Source organism: Glycine soja, chromosome 13, assembly GCF_004193775.1.
Source record: "Glycine soja cultivar W05 chromosome 13, ASM419377v2, whole genome shotgun sequence".
Lineage (NCBI taxonomy): Eukaryota > Viridiplantae > Streptophyta > Magnoliopsida > Fabales > Fabaceae > Glycine > Glycine soja.
The window spans coordinates 24955628-24976920 of NC_041014.1; the positions used below are offsets into that span (position 1 = coordinate 24955628).

At 32.9% G+C, this 21293-nt stretch overlaps 2 protein-coding genes across 4 annotated transcripts; both read left to right on the forward strand.

The window, feature by feature from the left end:
* The first annotated feature begins 507 nt into the window (after positions 1-507).
* Positions 508-9344, forward strand: LOC114380932 (E3 ubiquitin-protein ligase UPL4-like). Of its 3 annotated transcripts, none has more exons than XM_028340063.1 (18): positions 508-639; positions 1622-2278; positions 2368-2478; positions 2631-2747; positions 2861-3019; positions 3118-3279; positions 3925-4077; positions 4167-4288; positions 4374-5523; positions 5662-5745; positions 6091-7320; positions 7437-7667; positions 7747-7851; positions 8148-8228; positions 8321-8389; positions 8489-8617; positions 8715-8798; positions 8917-9344. In XM_028340063.1, the coding sequence occupies exons 2-18, from the start codon at positions 1655-1657 to the stop codon at positions 8980-8982; spliced, it is 4677 nt and encodes a 1558-aa protein (XP_028195864.1). In that variant the 5' UTR covers positions 508-639; positions 1622-1654; the 3' UTR covers positions 8983-9344. The 3 variants fall into 3 exon arrangements, with proteins under 3 accessions (XP_028195864.1, XP_028195863.1, XP_028195865.1); XM_028340062.1 differs by lacking the exon at positions 508-639 and adding an exon at positions 683-985; XM_028340064.1 differs by lacking the exon at positions 508-639 and adding an exon at positions 683-838.
* An 8392-nt stretch (positions 9345-17736) lies between these two features.
* On the forward strand, positions 17737-21158 carry LOC114380778. The gene is made up of 2 exons (XM_028339827.1): positions 17737-17990; positions 18102-21158. The coding sequence occupies exon 2, from the start codon at positions 18115-18117 to the stop codon at positions 20806-20808; it is 2694 nt and encodes an 897-aa protein (XP_028195628.1). The 5' UTR covers positions 17737-17990; positions 18102-18114; the 3' UTR covers positions 20809-21158.
* Positions 21159-21293: the final 135 nt, after the last annotated feature.

Genomic DNA, 21293 nt, shown 5'->3' on the forward strand with positions numbered 1-21293 from the left:
TTTAATTGATTTTTCTATCTCATGTAAGGCTGCATAATTAAACAATGGTCTCACATAGATTTTAAGTTCAAGTATTGAATATCCAATCATCTTAAAAAAAAAATAACTTATCACTTATTTTTTTACAAAAGTTAAAATGGTTATTTACAAAAGTTAAAATAGTGTTACAATGTGCAATTCAATTGATTCAGTTTCAAGTCCTGACAATAAAGCACTGAATATCGAATCAAACTGAACAATAAAAAAAAAATAGTTTATTTTTTATTTACTCGTTTTTCAAATTTACAGATTGATTTGATGATATTTCAAAAAAAAAAAAAAGAGATTGATAAGATGATTTAAACTACTTTGGTTCAGTTTTGATCATGCTTTTTCATATATATAATATCTTTTTTCTTTTCTTATCCATAATTATCTTATTTTTAAATTTAATTGAAAAATAAAACCCTACTTTGTTAAAATAAAATTTCATCACCCCCGAATTTGTAAACCTAAGCCAAAGCCCAAACAGCCGTTCATATATTATATATAGTATAGGTTCCTATGGCGATTTGATTGAGCAGTGCATCAAGCTTCATGAACCTCACCAGCAGAATATCCATTCCTAAAATTATAAGAGATTAGCAACTAGACTAATCGGTAATTAGCATCAATAATCATCCTCATAAATATTTAGACTGTCATCACCCAATGTTTTGTTTTCCAAGTTGCAGCGTGTGCAATCACACTTTTATTCCTTCCCCTAGTTTTCTTCAATTTTTTTTTTTCATCAATTTCCGTAATCGTTCATCAATTCATTCTCTTATTATTCTCTCAGAATAAACAATTCTGCGAAGAAGTAAGACGAAGAAAGAAGAATAGCCTTTCCTTAAAATTAAGAATAGCCTTTCCTAAAAATTCACCATAACATCATAGTTTGTTTATTTTGTTGATACGAAAACTGGGTCTTCGATAAAGTCGAAGACCGATTAAGAATTGCGACTAGGTAGATACTAGATAGTAATTGAAACTGTTGTCGTTTTGAGTCTTCAACTTCCTGTGATTCTTTTTGCCACTGATCGTGTTCCTTTTGCTGTCATTGTGTGTTTGTGTTTGTGTTTGTTTCTTCATCATAATTGCTTTGTATTTTTCTTTCACTTTTTTTTAAAAAAAAAAAATTCTTTTTGCACCCTTTTATTTGTGGTGCCACCAGGACTTTTGTGTGTGCATATTATCTGTTGTGGAAATTGTGGTGTTTGATTTGTTCAGTCTGAGTTTTTGGTTTGTTCAGTTTTAAATTGATTTAGTCTTTCGTTTGTGATGTTGTACGAATGTATCATCGGCACCCACAGCAGCACACTGTCCCCTTTTTTTGTGAATAAGGTTCTGATGAGTAATTAACTGAGGTGATGTTGAAAATTAAGAAAAGAATAATGCCTACTACTTGTGATGGTTATATTTGAGGAAAGCTTTGAATGAGATTGGTTTTGGATTGGAGTTATTAATTTACCTTTTTTTTGGTTCTAAAGAACAGAAACAACAAAATGTCAGTTTTTGGCTCAGAATTCAGAGTTGTTTGTTTGGCTTTTATATGGGTTATTATGGTAATGAATGAAAATTGATAAGGTTTTGAACTGTGCAGGGTTCTGTTTCCATTGGGGTATAGAGGCAATTCATGGGAAGTCGAGGCCAAAAGCGTCCCGAAATGGTTGATGAACTGCCTGCCGATAAGCGGGCGTGCACTTCGTTGGATTTTAGGCCAAGCACTTCAAACTCATCAGTTCAAACCCAGATGAATTCAACAGTGGAGGCGCATGATCATGACATGGATACTTCCTCATCTGCTTCGGCTTCTAGTCAATCAGAGGGAGAGCCAGAGAAGGATTCAGCTTATGGATCGTGTGATTCGGATGACATGGAGCAACATCATAGCACTCTCCGTGAATATCACAGGCAGAGACTGTCCAGTGATCATGGGAAATTTAAAAATATTATATACAGCTTGAGTGGTCAGTCTGAACCCTCTAGTCAATTAGCTGTACTAACTGAACTTTGTGAAGTTCTGTCATTTTGTACAGAGGGTTCAATCTCCAGCATGACTTCAGACTTGTTATCACCACTACTTGTAAAGCTGGCACAGAATGAGAGTAACCCGGATATAATGTTGTTTTCCATTAGGGCCATCACATATATATGTGATCTGTATCCTCGATCTGCTGCTTTTCTTGTTCATCATGATGCTGTTCCTACTTTATGTCAAAGATTATTGGCGATTGAGTATCAAGATGTAGCTGAACAGGTAATTATTGCTTTGTTCGTCCATAGTATATGCTTTGTTTTTAATAGAGAAAGAAAGCAATGTAACTTATTGATGTTGAATTTATGAAGTGTCTCCAAGCATTGGAAAAAATATCACGCGAGCAACCACTTGCTTGCTTACAGGCTGGGGCAATTATGGCTGTACTAAACTATATTGACTTCTTCTCAACAAGCATACAGGTAAGGCTCTAACATAATAGGGCATCATCTTCATGAGTATTGACAATTTTTCTTGTCATCCTTGAAAACAAATATTTATTATTTTAAGTTCTAGACGAGTGAATAATTGTTTTATTGGTTTATGTATTCTCCCCTTCTCCCCCTTTCACCAGAGAGTCGCGCTTTCTACTGTGGTGAACATATGCAAGAAGCTTCCTTCTGAAAGCCCTTCACCTTTCATGGAGGCTGTGCCTATACTATGTAATCTTCTTCAGTATGAGGATCGACAGGTACCAATAAATTCATTTCAGATGATTGTAATGCAGATTTGTATCTTTTCATTGTGTTGTGGTTTCATCTTCCCTTTGGTAATATCTACTGAACTGCAAATGTAATTCTGCAGCTTGTTGAAAATGTTGCTACCTGCTTAATCAAAATTGTGGAGCGAGTTGTGCAGTCCTCAGAAATGTTGGATGAGCTTTGTAACCATGGATTGATTCCACAGGTTACACATCTTTTAAGTTTAAATGGTCGGACATCACTATCTCCATTAATTTACAATGTAAGCAATTTTTATCTGCCATGTTCAAATCCTAAAACTTTTCCTTTTTTTTCTTATGAACTTTAAAGTTGATGTAAATCTATTATTTGGTTTGGCAGGGATTGATAGGATTACTTGTCAAACTTTCATCTGGATCACTTGTAGCCTTCAGGACATTATATGAACTCAATATAAGCAGCATTTTGAGAGAGATATTATCTACATTTGACCTCTCACATGGAGTATCAACTTCACAGCATGTTGGTGGACACTGTAATCAGGTATGTAGCTTAGGCTTGACTCTGTTTTATCTTTAACCAGTGTGCAGCGGCACAGTTTGATTAATTTCTTATTTTCAAAATGGAAAATAAAGGTATCTTCATTTAGTTGTGATGAATTTGTTGATTGGTAATATTTTCATATTATTAACTAGTGGTTATGTTATTTGTGATACAATTTTTTTAGAAGCTATTTTTTTGTAGCTTTAAAGAAATCACAAACCTTTTTTTTAAAAAAAAAAACTAAAATATTTATTATAATTTTTTTAAACATGTCTTTGATAGAAAAACCCCAACCTTTCATTAACTTATTTTTTAAAAAGAAAGTTAAAGGAATCATATCCTTTCTGAGATGCATATATTATTGTCTAATACATTATTGCTATTTAGCCCCTAAAAGTATTCTTACTCTTCACCCAATTGCTAATGGTATGAGGAGCTTTACTGTACCTATGCAATAAAAGTATCCAGAGTTAAATTTGCTGTTCTTGTTATGTTTGTTGAAATCTGTTCTTCATATTTATCAGTAATGTCATTCAGAAGTACATAAAAGGTTATCTTTTCTAATGGATTCAAGGATGTGTGATTTGAGACATTTCTTATAAATATGCTGTGAGAAAGGTGTCATAGAGTTTGTTGATTTGCTAGGTATATGAAGCACTCAAATTGCTAAATGAGCTTCTCCCTGTCCAAGCTAAAGATCAGAATGATCAACTCATGCTAAACAAAGAATCCTTTCTGGAGAGTAGCCCAGATCTCCTGCAAAGGCTTGGAATGGATGTGTTTCCCATGTTAATCAAGGTTGGTCGATTTTTTTGTAATTAACTAAATGATCTTCCTTTTTTTTAATTACATATTTGCATTCCAATTCCTACTTTATCCTTGTACAGGTGTTCAATTCTGGTGCAAGTATATATGTCTGCCATGGATGTCTATCTGTAATGTACAAGCTGGTTAGTTTGAGGAAATCTGACATGCTTGTTGAATTGCTTAAGAATGCCAATATTTCAAGGTGAAGCAGGCCTCCTTTTCCTTGCTGTTTCATTATTGATTATTAAATGCATTTTTATTAAATATATCTGTAATGAACATGGCAGTTTTTTGGCCGGAGTATTCACTCAAAAGGATCACCACATGCTAATGTTAGCATTACAAATTGCCGAGATAATCCTTCAAAATTTTTCAGATAATTTCTTAAAGTTGTTTGTAAAGGAAGGTGTCTTTTTTGCCATTGATGCACTATTAACACCAGAAAGATCTTCAAAGTTGATGTACCCAGCATTTGGTGGCATTCAGCTGTCATTGGACTGTAGTCAAAAGTCTTCTTCAAGAGACACCCTCAAGTGTTTATGTTATGCATTTTCAACTAGTCAATCTCCTACATCATCAGAAACCAGAAATTGCAAACTGGACAAAGACTCCCTTTATAATCTTGCGGAGCATATAAAAAACAAATTCTTAGCACCAGAATTATTTGATTCTGAGAAAGGATTGACTGATATTCTACAGAATCTTAGAGCACTTTCTAATGATTTGTTGAGCATGTCTACTGACAATGGTGCTCTTGGTGTACATGAAGAGAAGATCAATAATATATTGTATCAAATTATGGACAAGCTTACTGGCAAGGAACAAGTTTCTACTTTTGAATTTATTGAAAGTGGAGTTGTGAAATCACTTATTAATTGTTTATCTCATGGTCAGTATATCAGGGAAACCAAGGGAGTACAGGGTGTTTGTTATTATAATCCTGTCATAGAAAAACGATTTGAGGCTTTGGCTAGTGTATGCTTATGTGCTTCTCAGCATCTCTCAAGTGAAAAACCCCTTTCTATGTTAATCAGGAACTTGCAGACTGCACTGACTTCATTGGAAGCTTTCCCTATTGTTCTGAGCAATGGACCAAAACTGAGAAATTCATTTGCTAGTGTTCCCAATGGGTGTTCCATTCCTTACCCTTGCCTGAAAGTTCATTTTGTCAAGGGGGAGGGAGAGACTTTCCTGAATGACTACACTGAGTATTTTCATACTGTTGACCCATTTTCTTCTGTGCATTCCATAGAAAGGTATTTATGGCCAAAGGTCAGTGCAAAAAGCACAGAGCATACTAAATCGTCATCCATCCAAGTAGTGTTGCAACCCGAAAGTCCTCCCCTTCAATCACCATCAAATGCAAGTTCAGTCCCAGTTGAAATTCCTGTAATTTTAGGGACTCCTGACAGGATGACAGATCTCCCTGAACCACAGGTGATATTTGTAACCATAATTATTGACTTACAGAAGTTTCCCTATTTCTGTGTGTGTTTTCCTTTGTTAATATATCTTACTTTCGACAAATGAGTTTTTTTTAATTTAGATTTTTTTCCCAACCATATTATTTTGCAGAAGGAAGAGCCAAAGTTGTCACAGCCTAGATGTGGTCAAGCAGTGGACGAGAACGCTGGGGAGTCATCATCCTCTGGAACTCAGGTTGTAAAGATAATGCATAAGATTCATGCTTGTTATTTGTGTCAAACTAAGGTTTTAATTCTACATAATTGTTCTTGGCATTTAAGCTTGATGTGTCTTCCAAATTGTCATTTTACAGTTTTTAACTTTTTAATCAATGAAGATTAATTTTCTGATTACTTGAATATAATTTTCCATTTTTATTTAGATATTAATACTTTTCTATTTGTGTTATTCTTTAATTTGAACTTGCTACTTGTGTTGTCATTCTTGTATCTATCTTTTACAAAAAATATTTTACTAATTTTATTAATTTAAAATATGTTTGTGCTTTTGAATGAATTTTAACTTTTGTTTTTTTATCAGGGTTATGCTGAACAAGAACTGCAAATGAACGCAGAACCAAACTCAAAACTAGAAAAACAGCATCCTGCATCTTGTAGCAATGAAGCTGGTCAAAAGCTTGTTTTTTACCTTGAAGGACAACGTCTGGATCCTAAATTGACTCTATATCAGGCAATTCTTCGCAATGCAATAAAACAAAATGCAGATTCTTTTTCTAGTGCAAAGCTGTGGAGTCAAGTGCACATAATAACCTATAGAAGGGATGTAGAATCTGAGGACATAATACCTCCAGAATGTTATTCTTCACCTCAGCATTTCTCTGACGAAAAAGTTTTATCTTATTATCAGCACACTCCTTTTTTCTCCGACATGTTCTCTTGTGAACTTGTTTCTGATTTGGAGAAGTCCAGTCCAACTTATGATATTTTGTTTCTTCTTAAAAGCTTGGAAAGCATGAACAGAATTATATTTCACCTTATGTCACGTGAAAGAATTTGTGCTTTTGCCAAAGGGAAAGTTGATAACCTGGATAGCCTAGAAATAACAGTTCCTTCTGTGCCACAATTTGAGTTTGTAAGCAGTAAGTTGACAGAGAAGCTAGAGCAACAGATGAGGGACTCTTTGGCTGTCTCCATTGGTGGTATGCCATTGTGGTGTAATCAATTAATGGCTTCGTGTCCTTTCTTATTTAGTTTTGAGGCAAGATGCAAATACTTCAAATTGGAAGCATTTGGTCAGCCACAAGTCCAACCTCACATATCTCACAATGGCTCAGGAACAGTAAGTGACAGGCGACTGGGCCCTGGTGGATTGCCTCGAAAGAAATTTTTAGTTCATCGCGACCGGATTTTGGAATCTGCTGCACAAATGATGGACCTGCATGCCAGTAATAAAGTGGTTCTTGAAGTGGAATATGATGAAGAAGTGGGCACTGGTCTTGGACCAACTTTGGAATTTTATACCTTGGTGTGTCAGGAGTTCCAGAAATCTGGCTTGGGCATGTGGAGAGAAGATGCTTCTTCCTTTACCCTCAAGACAAACATGGAGGCTGAGGACATAGGAACCCATTCCTTTTATGGACTATTTCCTCGTCCATGGTCATCAATGCAAGATACATCTGGTGGCATACAGTTCTCTGAAGTAACAAAGAATTTTTTCCTTCTAGGCCAAGTTGTTGCTAAAGCACTTCAAGATGGAAGGATCTTAGATCTCCACTTCTCAAAAGCTTTCTATAAACTTATTCTTGGAAAGGTAATCAATTCACAGTGCAACTAATGAACTTCACATTGCAACCTAGCAACATACAGTAAGATTTATAGTGGTCATTATAACTTTCTGAATCTCTCTGATTATTGCCATCTCTTCAGGAACTTTCTCTCTATGACATACAATCCTTTGATCCTGGGCTTGGTAAGGTCCTGCAAGAGTTTCAAGCATTAGTTATCAGGAAGAAATTTGTGGAATCTGTCAGTGGAGGGAATTCTGAGTTGCAACATGGACTAAGCTTTCGAGATACAAGAATTGAAGATCTTTGTCTTGATTTTACCCTTCCTGGGTTTCCTGATATTGTTCTTGCTTCAGGGACCGATCATACCATGGTGTGGCATATGACATTTTTGGTATTCAATTTTCACTTTCATCCTTTCAATGGAAGAATAAATTTATCCTTTTCTGTAGGTAAATACGAGAAACTTGGAGGATTATGTTTCACTTATTGTTGATGCAACGGTGAGGTCTGGAGTTTCAAGACAAGTGGAAGCTTTTAAATCTGGCTTTAACCAGGTCTCTCATTTTTGTCTTAATAATATTCAAAATACTTTTTAGTTGCTTCTATTTTTTTTAAAGTAACTTAAAACATGTGATTCCTTAGTTTAATATATCATCAGAACTAGGTTTTGTGTCTGATCATCTTCTATGTTGTTTTTTATTGTATCTTCATTGTAGGCCATCAAGATCAGTAACTGTATAGTGAATATGAATTTTTCTTTAGGTTTTACCATTTACAATACTGTTCATGAATTTATGCTATATCTTTACCGTGATTCTCATTTTTTTTCCAATTTGTTTTCTACTTTCAGGTTTTCTCCATTGATCATCTTCGGATTTTCAATGAAGAAGAACTTGAGCGAATGCTTTGCGGAGAGTGTGACTCTTGGGCTGTAAGTACAAATTTCATTCTTTTTAAATTTGCATATGTTCTTTTCTTTTAAGAGAGGAAGAACAATTAAAATAAATAATGGCTTGTTATCAGGTCAACGAGCTTGGAGATCACATTAAGTTTGATCATGGGTACACTGCTAGCAGTCCTCCCATTATTAATGTAAGCATTTATGTATATTATACTTTTGATCTTAAACATATTTTGATTTCTTAATCTGAATCTCATAACTTGATGAACTGTGTAATGCTGTGGACTCAGTTGTTGGAGATTGTCCGAGAGTTTGATAATGAACAGCGACGAGCATTTCTGCAGTTTGTGACGGGCGCACCTCGCCTTCCTCCGGGAGGATTGGCATCTCTCAATCCGAAGTTAACTATTGTTCGAAAGGTTTGCAGATTATATATATATTTTTAGTGTGGATTTTTATACTTAACAATAACCCATTTTTTCTGTGTTATTCACTTGTACTCGTGTGTTTTAACAGCATTGTAGCAACCGGGCAGACACAGATCTACCTAGCGTGATGACTTGTGCAAATTATCTCAAGCTACCTCCGTACTCATCAAAAGTAACTTACCAATTTTTATTGTTTCAAACTTGTATTAGTAAAAACACATAAAAATGTTTTAGAAAATGATTTTCTTACATTTGAGCCTTAATATTCTTTGGCACTTTCTTCTATTCAGGAAAGGATGAAAGAGAAGCTCTTGTATGCCATTACGGAGGGTCAAGGATCTTTCCACCTTTCATAATTGCACTCTCTTGACTGGTCCATATTTGAATCATCCAAATGTAATTATTAGGGTAATTGATAGTTATGTAGATAAGGGTGCTAGTGACTTGCTGGCAGTGGTCTAAAGGAGTTTATTGCAGTGGTGGCCACACGAGTTACTTGGGGATGAAGCTACTATCGTCACTTGACTACAAAAATTGTTGGGGGTGTGTACATAGCACGCTGATAGTTTAAGTTGATTGACTAGTATCAGCTATAGAGACATGGAGGGCATTTTCAAGGGTCACGCTTGGATGTACAGTATTTGTACAGGAACCTTAATCATTAATATTTTAGTCGTTTACTTGCATAATGATAGTAGTTCATATTTTGCTTCTGTTACATCTGAGAGTTTTAAATCATGGTATTTGATTCTCCTTTAAATTTCGTACCACTTTTTTATTGTTTAAATCATGATAAATCATTATAATACTAGGATAATTTAGAAAAATAATATAAATTGTTAACTAATTTAATATTATTTGATTAAATTAATCAGTTTTCTTAAATTATGTGAATTAGTTAAAAAAAATTTATCTTTAAGGACGAACTTAGTACATTAGAAATGAGTCTTGCTAACTAGTAAATAAGAAATTAAAATGTGAGAATATTTATTGTAAAAATATAGGATACCACAAAAAATGATAACACAATTTTACGTATCTTAGTAAAAATATATCTATTTTAAATTCCTTAATCACACTAGTTAGCATTTACCATTAAAAATTTACCTAATATCTTTTATGAAATTGAACAAAAAAATTATATTCCTTAATTCAACCTCAAGAAGTAGCTAGAGCCAATTTATTTCCCCATCTCAAAATAAAAATCATTTTGAGTTGTTTTATAAAAATAAAAATAAACAATTTTATAAAATTAATCATATGAGTAAAAAAAGATAAGTAATGGTATATTAAAAAATTAAAATGATAACTATTTTTGGAATAATTTTTTTAATTATAATAGAACAGAGATAATATAGTTTTGAAATTAAAATTCTAATATTTTTTAAAGCCGAGATAACGTGGCACTGTGGCAGAGATTCCACGTCCGTGAAGGGAAGAGCAAGAACGTAGTTAGCGCCAAATCCATTATTACATAAACAACTATATTCTTCCCAAATGGAGGAGCAGCCATGAACGCCACTCTTTCCCTTCCAACGCGCCGCCACAACAACCACCGCCGAACCCCGCGACCACAAGCTTTTCTCCCTCCTTCGCCACCGCAAAACCGAAATAGTGGCCTCCCAACAAGACCAAGTTTACTAGAATCTATGTGGAAATGCATTCAAGAATGTTTACTAGTAAGCATGCTTCAAGGGCTGCTGAGGCGTTTAAGTTTTGGCTGGGTTTGCCTAATTCCTATTATGATGCAAGTCAGTGGCGATTAGAACCTATGGAAGGGTATGGCAATACCTCTGATTCGGTTTAGTAGCTCCCCTTTCATAGCGTGTCAAAACATACTCAAGTATCAGAGAGGACACGTCTACTCCACAATGTACAAATCAATGTAAATTAACAAAAAAAGGGCCTATTGTACTCTACAATGTCATTCCTGTTTAGGGATTGGCAATTCATATAATCCATATCTGTATAGTCATACAGATTCCCTTTTTGCATGTACCATATGTCAATCCGTATGGATTTAATGTAATAAAAAAAAAAACACAGACAAGATACTCACGATGGGAAGGCGAGATGGGATAGAAGATGAATGGTGAAGATCAATGGAGGGGAGCAGACACGCGGCATAACAGAGAAGGGAAAGGAAGGAGGCGTGAATGGTGTGTGGAGGAATGTGTATTTGAGTTTTAACTAAAGAACACTTTTGTATTTTCAATTCAATTGTTGGGTGTAGAAGAAATTTTCAATTGTTGGGTGTAGAAGAAATTTATATGGTGCTGGAAGAATAACCATCTATAATTGATATTGGACTTCACTGAATTCTCTACTTTTCCATTAGGCTTTTGCCATTTACATTCCCCTTGCTCCCCTCAATGGCTATTACACCTCTTCCCATTTTTTGTAATTTTATTACCCAAAATGCCATTTTATATAAAGAAAAAGATATAAGCCATATTCGTTACTCTTTATGCTCGTTGTTCTCTGAACCCTTTTTACCTATTTTCTCTCCTTTTAGGCATTAGAATTTTACTTTATTATCGTTCCATTGCAATCCTATAGTGAATTCTAACATTCATCAAAATAATTGTCAATTTCTTCGTATATGTGCTAAGATGAGGTTTAATCTCGTTATTTTTGCCATTCCAAAAAATATATTTTGAAAAGTATGTGTTCCAAAAATAACTTTTTAGAATGTTTCTGAAAAGTATTTTTCAGAATTGTTCCAAAACCTACTTTCTAAAATTGTTCCAGAAAATAATTTTAAAAAATACTAAGAGCATGTTTGGATATTAGTTTGGCCACCTTCAACTTACTTTTTTTTTCCAATAAACTCAGTTTGCTATTATGTTTGGTTGTTCCTCAGTACTTTTGTCACCAAAGTTTGTTAGTAAACTTAGTTTCAGCTCAAAGCAACATCAACCATGCTTTTCAGGTAAAAATACTATTGATTTGTTTTTTTAGTTACAAGAACATTATGAATTAAAAGTACTTGTATTATTTAAATAAATATCATTTTATCAATATAATTTTGAAAAAAAAAATCTAAACACAAATCACATCATAGTAAACTTATCTTCTTCTTTTTTTTTTATCAAACTTGAGTTTTCAACATACTTTTGATTCAAACTTATGTTTGGAGACTTTAATCCAATCATACACTCAAATTCTAGTCCATAATAATCATTAATTTAATTAGATTTTGGGCGAATATAATTTAATTTAGCACTTTTTGGAAATCTTGTTCAGATTGAGCATGTTTTGACAACTCTTGTGTTGGATCTGGACAAACGTCTATGGGAATTAAAGCTGGAAATGGAGTTGGCATTGCTACATAGTACACAGAACAAACTGCCATCTGTATGGTTGATGAAACACCAGTCCTTAAAATTCAGTTATTAACACCAAATATGCGTCGTATCTAGTTTGTTTCTTTGTACAAATTTTAATAATTTGAAGTTAAATATATTTTATAACATCTTTAACTCATTGTATCTTGATAGTGGTTTTGCATAGTGGCATTTGATAGTTTAGCTTTGAATGTGTTCTTAAGCATAAGATGCCAACTGAGGTGGGAGGCATTAAGGACGTGACACAAATTTTTTTTTTCTTAAACACGTATGAAATGAAAATCAACATGGCACACTTAAAACTGATTATATATATGTAAACTGACAGAAGCATACTAGCTTGCATGTGGCACTCTGTTAATCTGCATTGTTTTTAGATATAAATAGATCATGGTTGGCTGCTTTGGGATTTCAACAGATTCTCTAATGAAAAGGATAATGTAATTGATAATATGAAACAAGTAACATAATATATGGGGCATAAGGAGAACAACCAGAACAGCATCTAAGCAAGTATGCCACAAACAATTGCAGAAAGCAAAATCATTAACCATATCAGCTACCAAACATATTGCAAAATATAAACTTTTGAACTCCCTAACTTTCACAACAAATAGAATAAAAACAAACTATAACTAGGAGAGAGTATTTTTTAAATGAGATTGGTACAATTAATGATGTTTAACTAACTTTTTGAATAAACGGAAAAGTATGTTTTTTGTTGTTTATATTTGAGAGGGTAGAGAATAATATTTAATGTGTTAAAAAAACATCAAAATTTATAAAATGTACAAAAATTTATTCTTATTACTCCTACTTCACAATGAACGAGTGTAAGTTGAGAACAAATGGCAAACCAAACAAAATATTAGACGGTCAATGTAAGGTTTTTGTGGCAATGAAATCGTTGGGGGAACTTGATTTCTTTCTTCCTTTCCTTTTCTTTAGGAGGAGTGTGGGCACGCTTTGCCGCCTAATTTTGTTGGTATTAATTTGTTAGGGGATTTTAGGGGGGCGTTTAGCCCACTATATTGATTAGTTCCCCAAAAAAACTCTTGGTAGAATTATGATACATATTGCTATAATTTTTTTATCTATAGACATAAAAGATAAAATAAATAAATAAAGATTTATGATAACTCACCCACTTTATTTAATTAATTGATCTAAACCCTCTTGATATATATGACAATAATATAATAATATGATAAGAACAAACTATAACCAACAGTAATAATTCATAGTATATTTAAAAAATAATTGACTATTAATCAAATACTTAAAGCTATAATGGCCATCTTATTATTTCCTGACAAGTATACAAACACCTTAATTTCTTACTAAGAAATCTATTGATTTTACATTTAAATTGAAATACGTCAAAAAATATTTAACAATGTCAAAATATATTGTCTCCTAATTTGATTAAAAAAAAGAAAAATAATAATAATAAGAGACTAGGTAAATTATTCAATCAAATGATATTGAACATATTTTTCATCTTTTCTTGAGACAATTTGTTCAATTTCATATGTGACAATTCCGTCGATAATTTATAGATGTGAATAATTTTTTATAAGTTTTTAGTTTAGAATTAGAATAGTTTAGAATTCAAATATAATAAAATTTATATATTTAAAGAATTTTTTATACGAATAAATATAACAATTATAAAATAATAATAATAATAGAATTTCTAATATAAAATATAGTCTGATTGGTTTTTTATCATATCGGGGAATTTTTTTTAGAAATTATCAAATGAGGATATTTTTTGAAAAATTATCCGATCTAAGGGTAAATCATAATTAACACGCACAACTCCATGTTGAATGTTGAACATCATCTTAAAACTTTTAATTTTTTTTTATATATTTTATTTTCTCTAATAGAAATCGCGAATGAAGTTTTATCTAATATCAGTCAATTTTTTAAGAATTCATTTAATAATTCACGACTTTGGTTTATTTTTTATTTTTTTTATTATTTTGTCATTAGCAAAGTCATAAAAACCCTTACTGTCTTCAGTTTTTTTTATTATTAATTCTAAAAGGATGTCGTGACTGGAAACACGTTTTTTTTCTTTTCTTAATTTTGTTATTATTATTCATGTATTTTTATTGTAGAGCTGTTTCTTTTCAATTTTTTTAAAAATATATTTTTGGTCTAAAATTTTATTTATAATGCTATTTTCAATTTATTTTAAAAAGTGGTGAATTATTTTTTTATTTCTGATATTATTAATTATTATTTGTTTTTGTTTCTTTAAAATTCATCTAAACAAAATACTTAAATTTTTTAATAGAATCATAATGATAATAAATTTAAATAAGAGAGTACCTTACAAGTGTAATTTTTTTTAAAAGGAATTAATAGTGTGATGATGTCCCAAATAAACCTAAGAAATGGGACACATAAGGAAATGAGACACACCAAAAGGCTATCCATTAGTTGTAGACCAACTAATTTTAAATAAGTTTAAAAAATACTTATTGTGTATAACCGAAAGAAATAATCATAATAATTATTCATTCAGTTAATATCTAACATTGCATGAAATTTTCAATTTAATGTTGTGGTTTGTTAACTCGTTGACAAGTGTTTATCACAACTAGTAAAGATTAAACGGAAGACCGAGTGTCGAGTTCACAAGAACTTTATTTGTACTTACATTGATAAATACTCAATTTGTAAGCAATAGAAGAGGGGGTAGAATAGAATAAAGAGGAGGAAATAAATTAATTTTAAAAAGACAAGAATAATAAAGTAAACAACAAGAGAACAAAGATGATATCAGAATGCAATTATATTGGGGCTTAGTATGCCTAACTACCCTTGATGCAATATTAATAATTTTCTCTATTAGGTGTTTTTCCAATTTTCACCTACATCTACTAATATGCTTACCCTGATCCCTTATGATGAAGAGCCTAATTTATGTATTATCTCTTTCAAATTTCTTTGCAAAAATTGAATCATAAACAACAATAAGTATAAAGATGTATGCAAAGGCACAACAAAGTCACTCTATCCCTAGTAATGCAATGTTGAGATGTCATTTTTCAGTTCTTTAGACATCACTATTTCCCAATAAATAATCCCTAACAACAAATGCATGGATGACCAAACCACACATTAATAATGAAAAGCAGAAAAGAACAATGAAAAATTGAAATTGCATTAATAGATAAGAAGAGCAGTTACATTACAAGGACACTTGCTGCTAAGGTCCAACAGAGGGGGTTTAACCTCTCATAGTCATGAGAGACTTTACACTTCAAAGACTAATAAAAGAAAGAGTTGGATGATTAGTAATAAGAAAATGGGGAATGACTAGGAAAAAAGGGTTTTTCCTAAGAGAGAGTCTCAGACTTTGGATTTCTTTACTAGAGAGCTCTGAAACCCAATGTGTCTTTTCCTTTTACCTTTTACTCCTTTTATAGGCACGATGTAGCTTACTTTTCACGCTAACTTCGCGTTAAACGCGTATCAGCGCGCATTGGACTTTTTCTCGTGGATCGTGCTAAGCCTGACCTACGCGCTAAGCAAGAGTTGCGTGCTTAGTCTGGACCTTCTCACTAAGAAAGAGTTGCGACTGAGTCTGGATTGCACGCTGAATGAGTTGTTCAATTTTTCCTATCCTATTCAATATTTTTTCTTCCACATTTTTCATCAATTTTTCTTTAAAACACTTCAATTCTTCTTCTTTTGACTTTTGCTAATAAAAAATTTCACAAATGTTAATTTCCTCGTTATTTCATAAAATAACAATAATAAAGTGAATAAATTATTATCATTATTAGTCAAAAATAACTATTAATTTAACTCAAATTTCGCAATTATCATGATTAATTTGTATTAATGCATTGTGTTGTTTTCATTTAAACATGTTATTTTATTAGTTAATAATTTTTTGTGTTTAATATTAAAATAATTTTATCAAATAATTTTTTAAAAAAATGTTAAAGAAGGAATTCATAAGTTTTGAAAACAATAAAGAAATACTAAAATCGTGAAATAACTTACAACTTCTTCGTCACACGTACAAACCAAAAAATTATTCTTCAACGTGCTTACCATGGAAGTCGTAGCATGTTTAATGACTTCAGAATGGAACATATTACAAAAATGATACTAAAGTAGTGAATTGACTCCTTAAAAAATGGTCTAACATGAGAAAAAAGTCATAGTTTCATTCACAACTTTTATTAGAGAGTCATGCATGCCCATCACAACTTACCTCTCATGGGTAATTTTTCAAAAAATACCCTATTAGGTAATTTCTGGAAAAAAAATTGTCTCCAGGCTCTTTAGGAACCTCTCATAGTTTCATTCAAAAAATACCTCTCATAGTTTCATTCAAAAAATACCTCTCATGAAATTTGCGTGCTTAGTCATACATGCATGCCCATTCACAACTTCGTTTAGCAGTTACATTATTAATTATTGACAAGGTTCCTAAAGAATAAAATATTGTGGTTAATATTTTAAGAGAAAAAGAATTTATATGCTAATAATATAAAAAAAATTATATCATTATACTATCACAATCTGTATGATAATTTTTTATGTGTTTATATACTCTCACATTTAGCATCTAAAGTAATACTAGTACTTTATTACTATTAAATATTTAACATACCGATTGAACTCCTTGAAGTAATGAAAAATTATTATAAAGAGTCATTATCTTTTTTTTTATGCTGTGTTTTTCCTTAATTTGATGCCCCCATGTAACAATAGTCATCATTGTGAAAAGTAAGGATAGTTAAGTTTACTTATTTTCTATTTTTATTTTAACTGATAATTAAAAATTTTAAAATTTTAAAATGTAAGTACTTGCAGTGAAAAAAAAAATTAAAGTACTTGAATTTTACAAATATTTTTTTGAAAATATTTAAAAAAATGAAGTCCAAAATGAAAAACAGAAAATATTTTATTTTCTATTTAAATTTTGTATAAAAATAAGAAAAGTAGAAAACAATGATTTCTTTTTACTATTTTTATATATAAACTTTTAAAATGGGTTTTGGTCTTTTTAAAATTTCAAATAACAAAATGTATTCATATACTCTGACATTTAACATCAATCTTTAAAATAATACTAATACTTTACTCCTATTAAATATTTACTCATTGAAGTAATGAAAGATTACCGTGTAAAGAGTCATCATCTTTTTTTATGCCGTGTAAAAAGAGTCATCGTTATGAAAAGTAAGGGCAGTTTAGTTTACTTATTTTCTATTTTTGTTTTAATTGAAAATAAAAACATTTAAAAATATAAGAACTTGAATTTATAAATATTTTTTTTAAGATTTAAAAAATGAAGCCCAAAATGTAAAACAGTAAAAAAAATTATTTTCTATTTAAATTCTGTATAAAAAGTAGGAAAAATAGAAAAAAAAATAATTTTTTACTATTTTTATATAAAATTTTAAAATATATTTTGATCTTTTAAAATTTCAATTTTAATCTATCAAAAAAATTATATTGTATTTTCATTCGTTTAATTTTAAAACGCACAATTTTTGGTTCCTAAGCGTTATCTCAGTCACTTTTTGTTCACATTATATAAATCTCCTTGAGAATCAAAAGTGGAGCATTTTAAAATTATAGGAAAAAAAACAAAATGTTTTGAAAATACTAAAATTGAAAGAGAACTTCGAAAAATTTAAAGAGAGAAAAAAAAAGACATATTTTACCCTAAATAAATGACATTTTTACAAAAAAAAATAAAAAATGAAAGAGGCAAAGGAGTGTAGAATTACCAAAATACCAATGAGTTCGTAACAAGTCAAGTAGCAACAAGACAAGGAAGTGAAGTCAAGAACTGCATTTCTCCTGGTACGAAACAAAGCTTCCTGAACCCTCCAAGCTTCCTTTTCTCTCTATTCCAAATCCTTCAAACCAACAACTTTTTTTTCTTTTTACTGTCAATTTTCCATTCACAACACTCTCTTTTTGCTCTCTCTACCTTATCAACAAACAACAACTTTCTGCAGAAAAACCAACAAAAGGTTTGAACTTTCTTCTTTTTTTTTTTTTCTCGTTTCATCGCTCGTGTTGTTCTTCTGAATTACAATGTACATAGTAAAATGTGAGTGTCATATGTTTTTTATATGTTTTAGGTTTTCGGTAATAATGGCTGGAAATACCGGCCAAATCGATTTAAACTCTGAAGCCGTTTTGTTTGATCGACAAAATGGTGTTGTGGGGGTTAAATCGTCAGTGCCCAACGTTATTAGTGTCGGTGTCTCTCGTGCTGAAACCCTAATTGGTGAGCCTGTTGGTGGTGGTGAGGTTGCGGTTCATGATCAGAAGGTTTTTGATGTTGGAGGTGATAGAGGAGTCAATAGTTCTGTGGAGGTTTTTAATGGCTGTGAAAAGGAGGGTTTTGATGAAGAACCTGAATTGGTGGGTGTAGGGAGTGGTTTAGAGAAAGTTGTTGATGGAGGGTGTGATGAGAAAGAAGAGGGGGTTTCGTGTGGGATGCAGAAGAATGAAGATGAGAAAAGTGGGATTGAATGTTCAGGTGGGGTTTTGTTTGATTATGGAGGTGTGGAACCTGATGGAGGTTTGGTTATTGAATTTAATGATGGTTTTCGGAGTGAGCTGGGGTGTGAGAATGCTAGGGATGTTGCTGAAAATGGTTTGCTGAGCTTTGCGTTGAATAATGTGACTCAAGGGGGTGATAATGATGCGGTTGAGTGTACGCAGGAGGTTAAGAATGATGGTTTGGTGAATTTAAGCGCGGTTGTGGAGAATGATGGCAAGAGAAATGATGCTGATAGTTTGGTTACTAAAGATGGCATGGAAGATTCACGTGCCATAGAAGTTGCAACCTACCAATTACAAGATGGGATTCCGTGTATGGAAGCTGTGGATGTCAACGCTGAAGAATCTTTGCATGTGAAAGACTTGTCAAGGAATTGCCTGGAGCTAAAACCTTCATGTGAGCCAGCCTTTCAGGTAGATGCAAATGTAGATGTGATGCAGAATCAAACCGTGGTCGTTGATGTTTCTGAAGGACTATTTGAGAATATTCAAAATGAGTGTCATGGTTTTGATCTTGTTGTGGATCTTAATTCTTACAAAAGCATGCATAAGGTTGGCACGTACTGGGGATCAGTGTCTTCGGAAATGAATTTCTGTGTGTCTGATTTAGTATGGGGAAAGGTGACTGGCCATCCTTGGTGGCCAGGTCAGATCTTTGATGCCTCAGCTGCATCAGAGAAGGCAAAGAAGCACCTCAAGGAAGGCTGTCACCTGATAGCGTATTTTGGGGATGGAACATTTGCTTGGAATGATGTGTCAATGCTTAAACCATTTCAGACACATTTTTCACAAATGGAGAAGCTGAGCAATTTGGAAAATTTCCACCATGCTGTTGATTGTGCTTTAGATGAGGTCTCGAGACGGGTTGAGTTCAGCCTATCCTGCCATTGCATGCCTGAAGATGTGCTTTCTAAGATTAAAACTCAAGTAATTAGTAATGCTGGAATCAACAATCAGTCGTGTAGAAGAAATGGAGGGGACAGAATTATGAATGCAATGTCTTTTGAACCCATGAAACTTGTCAATTTTGTTAAATCATTAGCACAGTCGCCACTTGTTGAATCTGATAGGCTGGATTTTGTAATTGCACGTTCCCAATTGTCAGCCTTCTATTGCTCAAAGGGTTATTCTCAACTACCTGAGTTCCCAGTGCTTGGTGTGTTGTTCGAGAATGATATGGAAACTCTACTCATGAGGGAGAAAGAGCAATGTGATTATCAAACCCATGTCAGCTTTTTGCAACAGGATCACAAGCACATCTCTGGGGATAGCAAGTGGCACGGGAAGAAACTTAAACTTCTGTCAGATTTGATGTCTGAGAAGGGCTTCTGTATTTCAAATGGTGAAGGCACATCAGAACAGGAGGCTAAGTCAGTTCCACAGCGTCGAGGCAGGAAAAGGAAGACAGCTTTCAATACTTCAGAAGATTATTTCCATAATTCCCAAAATGGAAGGCTCACGCAATTACAGTATGCTTCTACAAATGACATGAGGTCTCAACTCTGCTTGGCTGCCAAGGATCCAACTGGAGAAAGTTGCTCTAGTGACATGGTACATTTCTTTGCAGAATTTAGAAAATTCATTAGCCATGATTATTATGCTTCCCTGGATCAGGAAATGTCTTTGGAACGAATGAACTATGATGAGACCGGAGTAACCTCTACAGCAGCATTGGCTTCTATGACACCTGCAATGGAGCCTTGCAGTGATTCTTATTGGACTGATAGAATAATCCAAAGCATTCCCAAGGAGCTATCATTGACAAAATACCAGAATGAGAGAGTGGTTTTTTTACCTGAGACTCTAACTGAGGCTAATCCTCTTTCTTTCAAGTTGCAACCGTCTGCTGAAACTACCACAGATTTATGTTTTAAGCAGCAAGATACTGATAGAAATCTTGGATCAGAATCTTCTAAGCTTGTGGAACATTTGGATGGGAGTTCTAAAGAGGACTTCTGTCCCACTGCTCTGACACTGAAATTTACAAACTTCGATTCTGTTCCTTCAACAACCGATCTCAACAACATTTTTGGCCGCTTTGGGCCACTGATTGAATCAAAGACTGAACTGCTAGAGAGGACAAACCGTGCCAGAGTGGTTTTCCAAAGACGTTCGGATGCTGAAACTGCCTTTAGTAGTGCTGGAAAATACAGCATATTTGGACCTTCACTTGTTAGTTACCGCCTCAAGATTTTGCCTCGTAAGCCACCACAAGGTACAGGAAAGCGAGGCAGAAAAAGAAGAAAGGAAACAAGTTCTGTGGATGGCACAGCAGTTTGATGCCTTGGTGTTGACCCTGTCAACCTTAGGTAGGACGTCAAAGTAAGGTTGGTGTTTTTATGTGAATGTCTATATTCAGTAGCTGACTGATCGATATTTAGAAATATTTTAGAATAGGGATCAATTACATTTTAGTTGTCACGGTGCATAGAGTTTGGAACTGATACAAGGAAAGATCCATGTTTCAGCTGGTATATGATTGTGGTAAAGAATTCTGTTATGTTAATTTGTTAAATTTTAATTCCATCAGTGTAGAAACAGATACCACTCTTGAATATTTGTATCAGAGCATTATAGTTCTGAAATTAAGACACATGGCAATGATTACCACCTTTTCCCACGCTCTCAAATCATGTTTAATTCAGTTTATTTTAAATAAACGATTGTTTGTTTTTATCAATTTTTTGAGATTTTATTTTAAAAAAAGTCATTATTTCTCTAGAAATAATTTCAACCAAACATGCACTTAAGTTATTAATAATCGG

Coding starts and splice junctions, on each gene's coding strand:
- LOC114380932 (XM_028340063.1), top strand. CDS start 1,655: ATGGGAAGTCGAGGCCAAAAGCGTCCCGAAATGGTTGATGAACTGCCT. Junction 5,746..6,090: donor CATCATCCTCTGGAACTCAG/GTTGTAAAGATA, acceptor TTTTTTTATCAG/GGTTATGCTGAACAAGAACT. Junction 8,390..8,488: donor GCAGTCCTCCCATTATTAAT/GTAAGCATTTAT, acceptor CTGTGGACTCAG/TTGTTGGAGATTGTCCGAGA.
- LOC114380778 (XM_028339827.1), top strand. CDS start 18,115: ATGGCTGGAAATACCGGCCAAATCGATTTAAACTCTGAAGCCGTTTTG.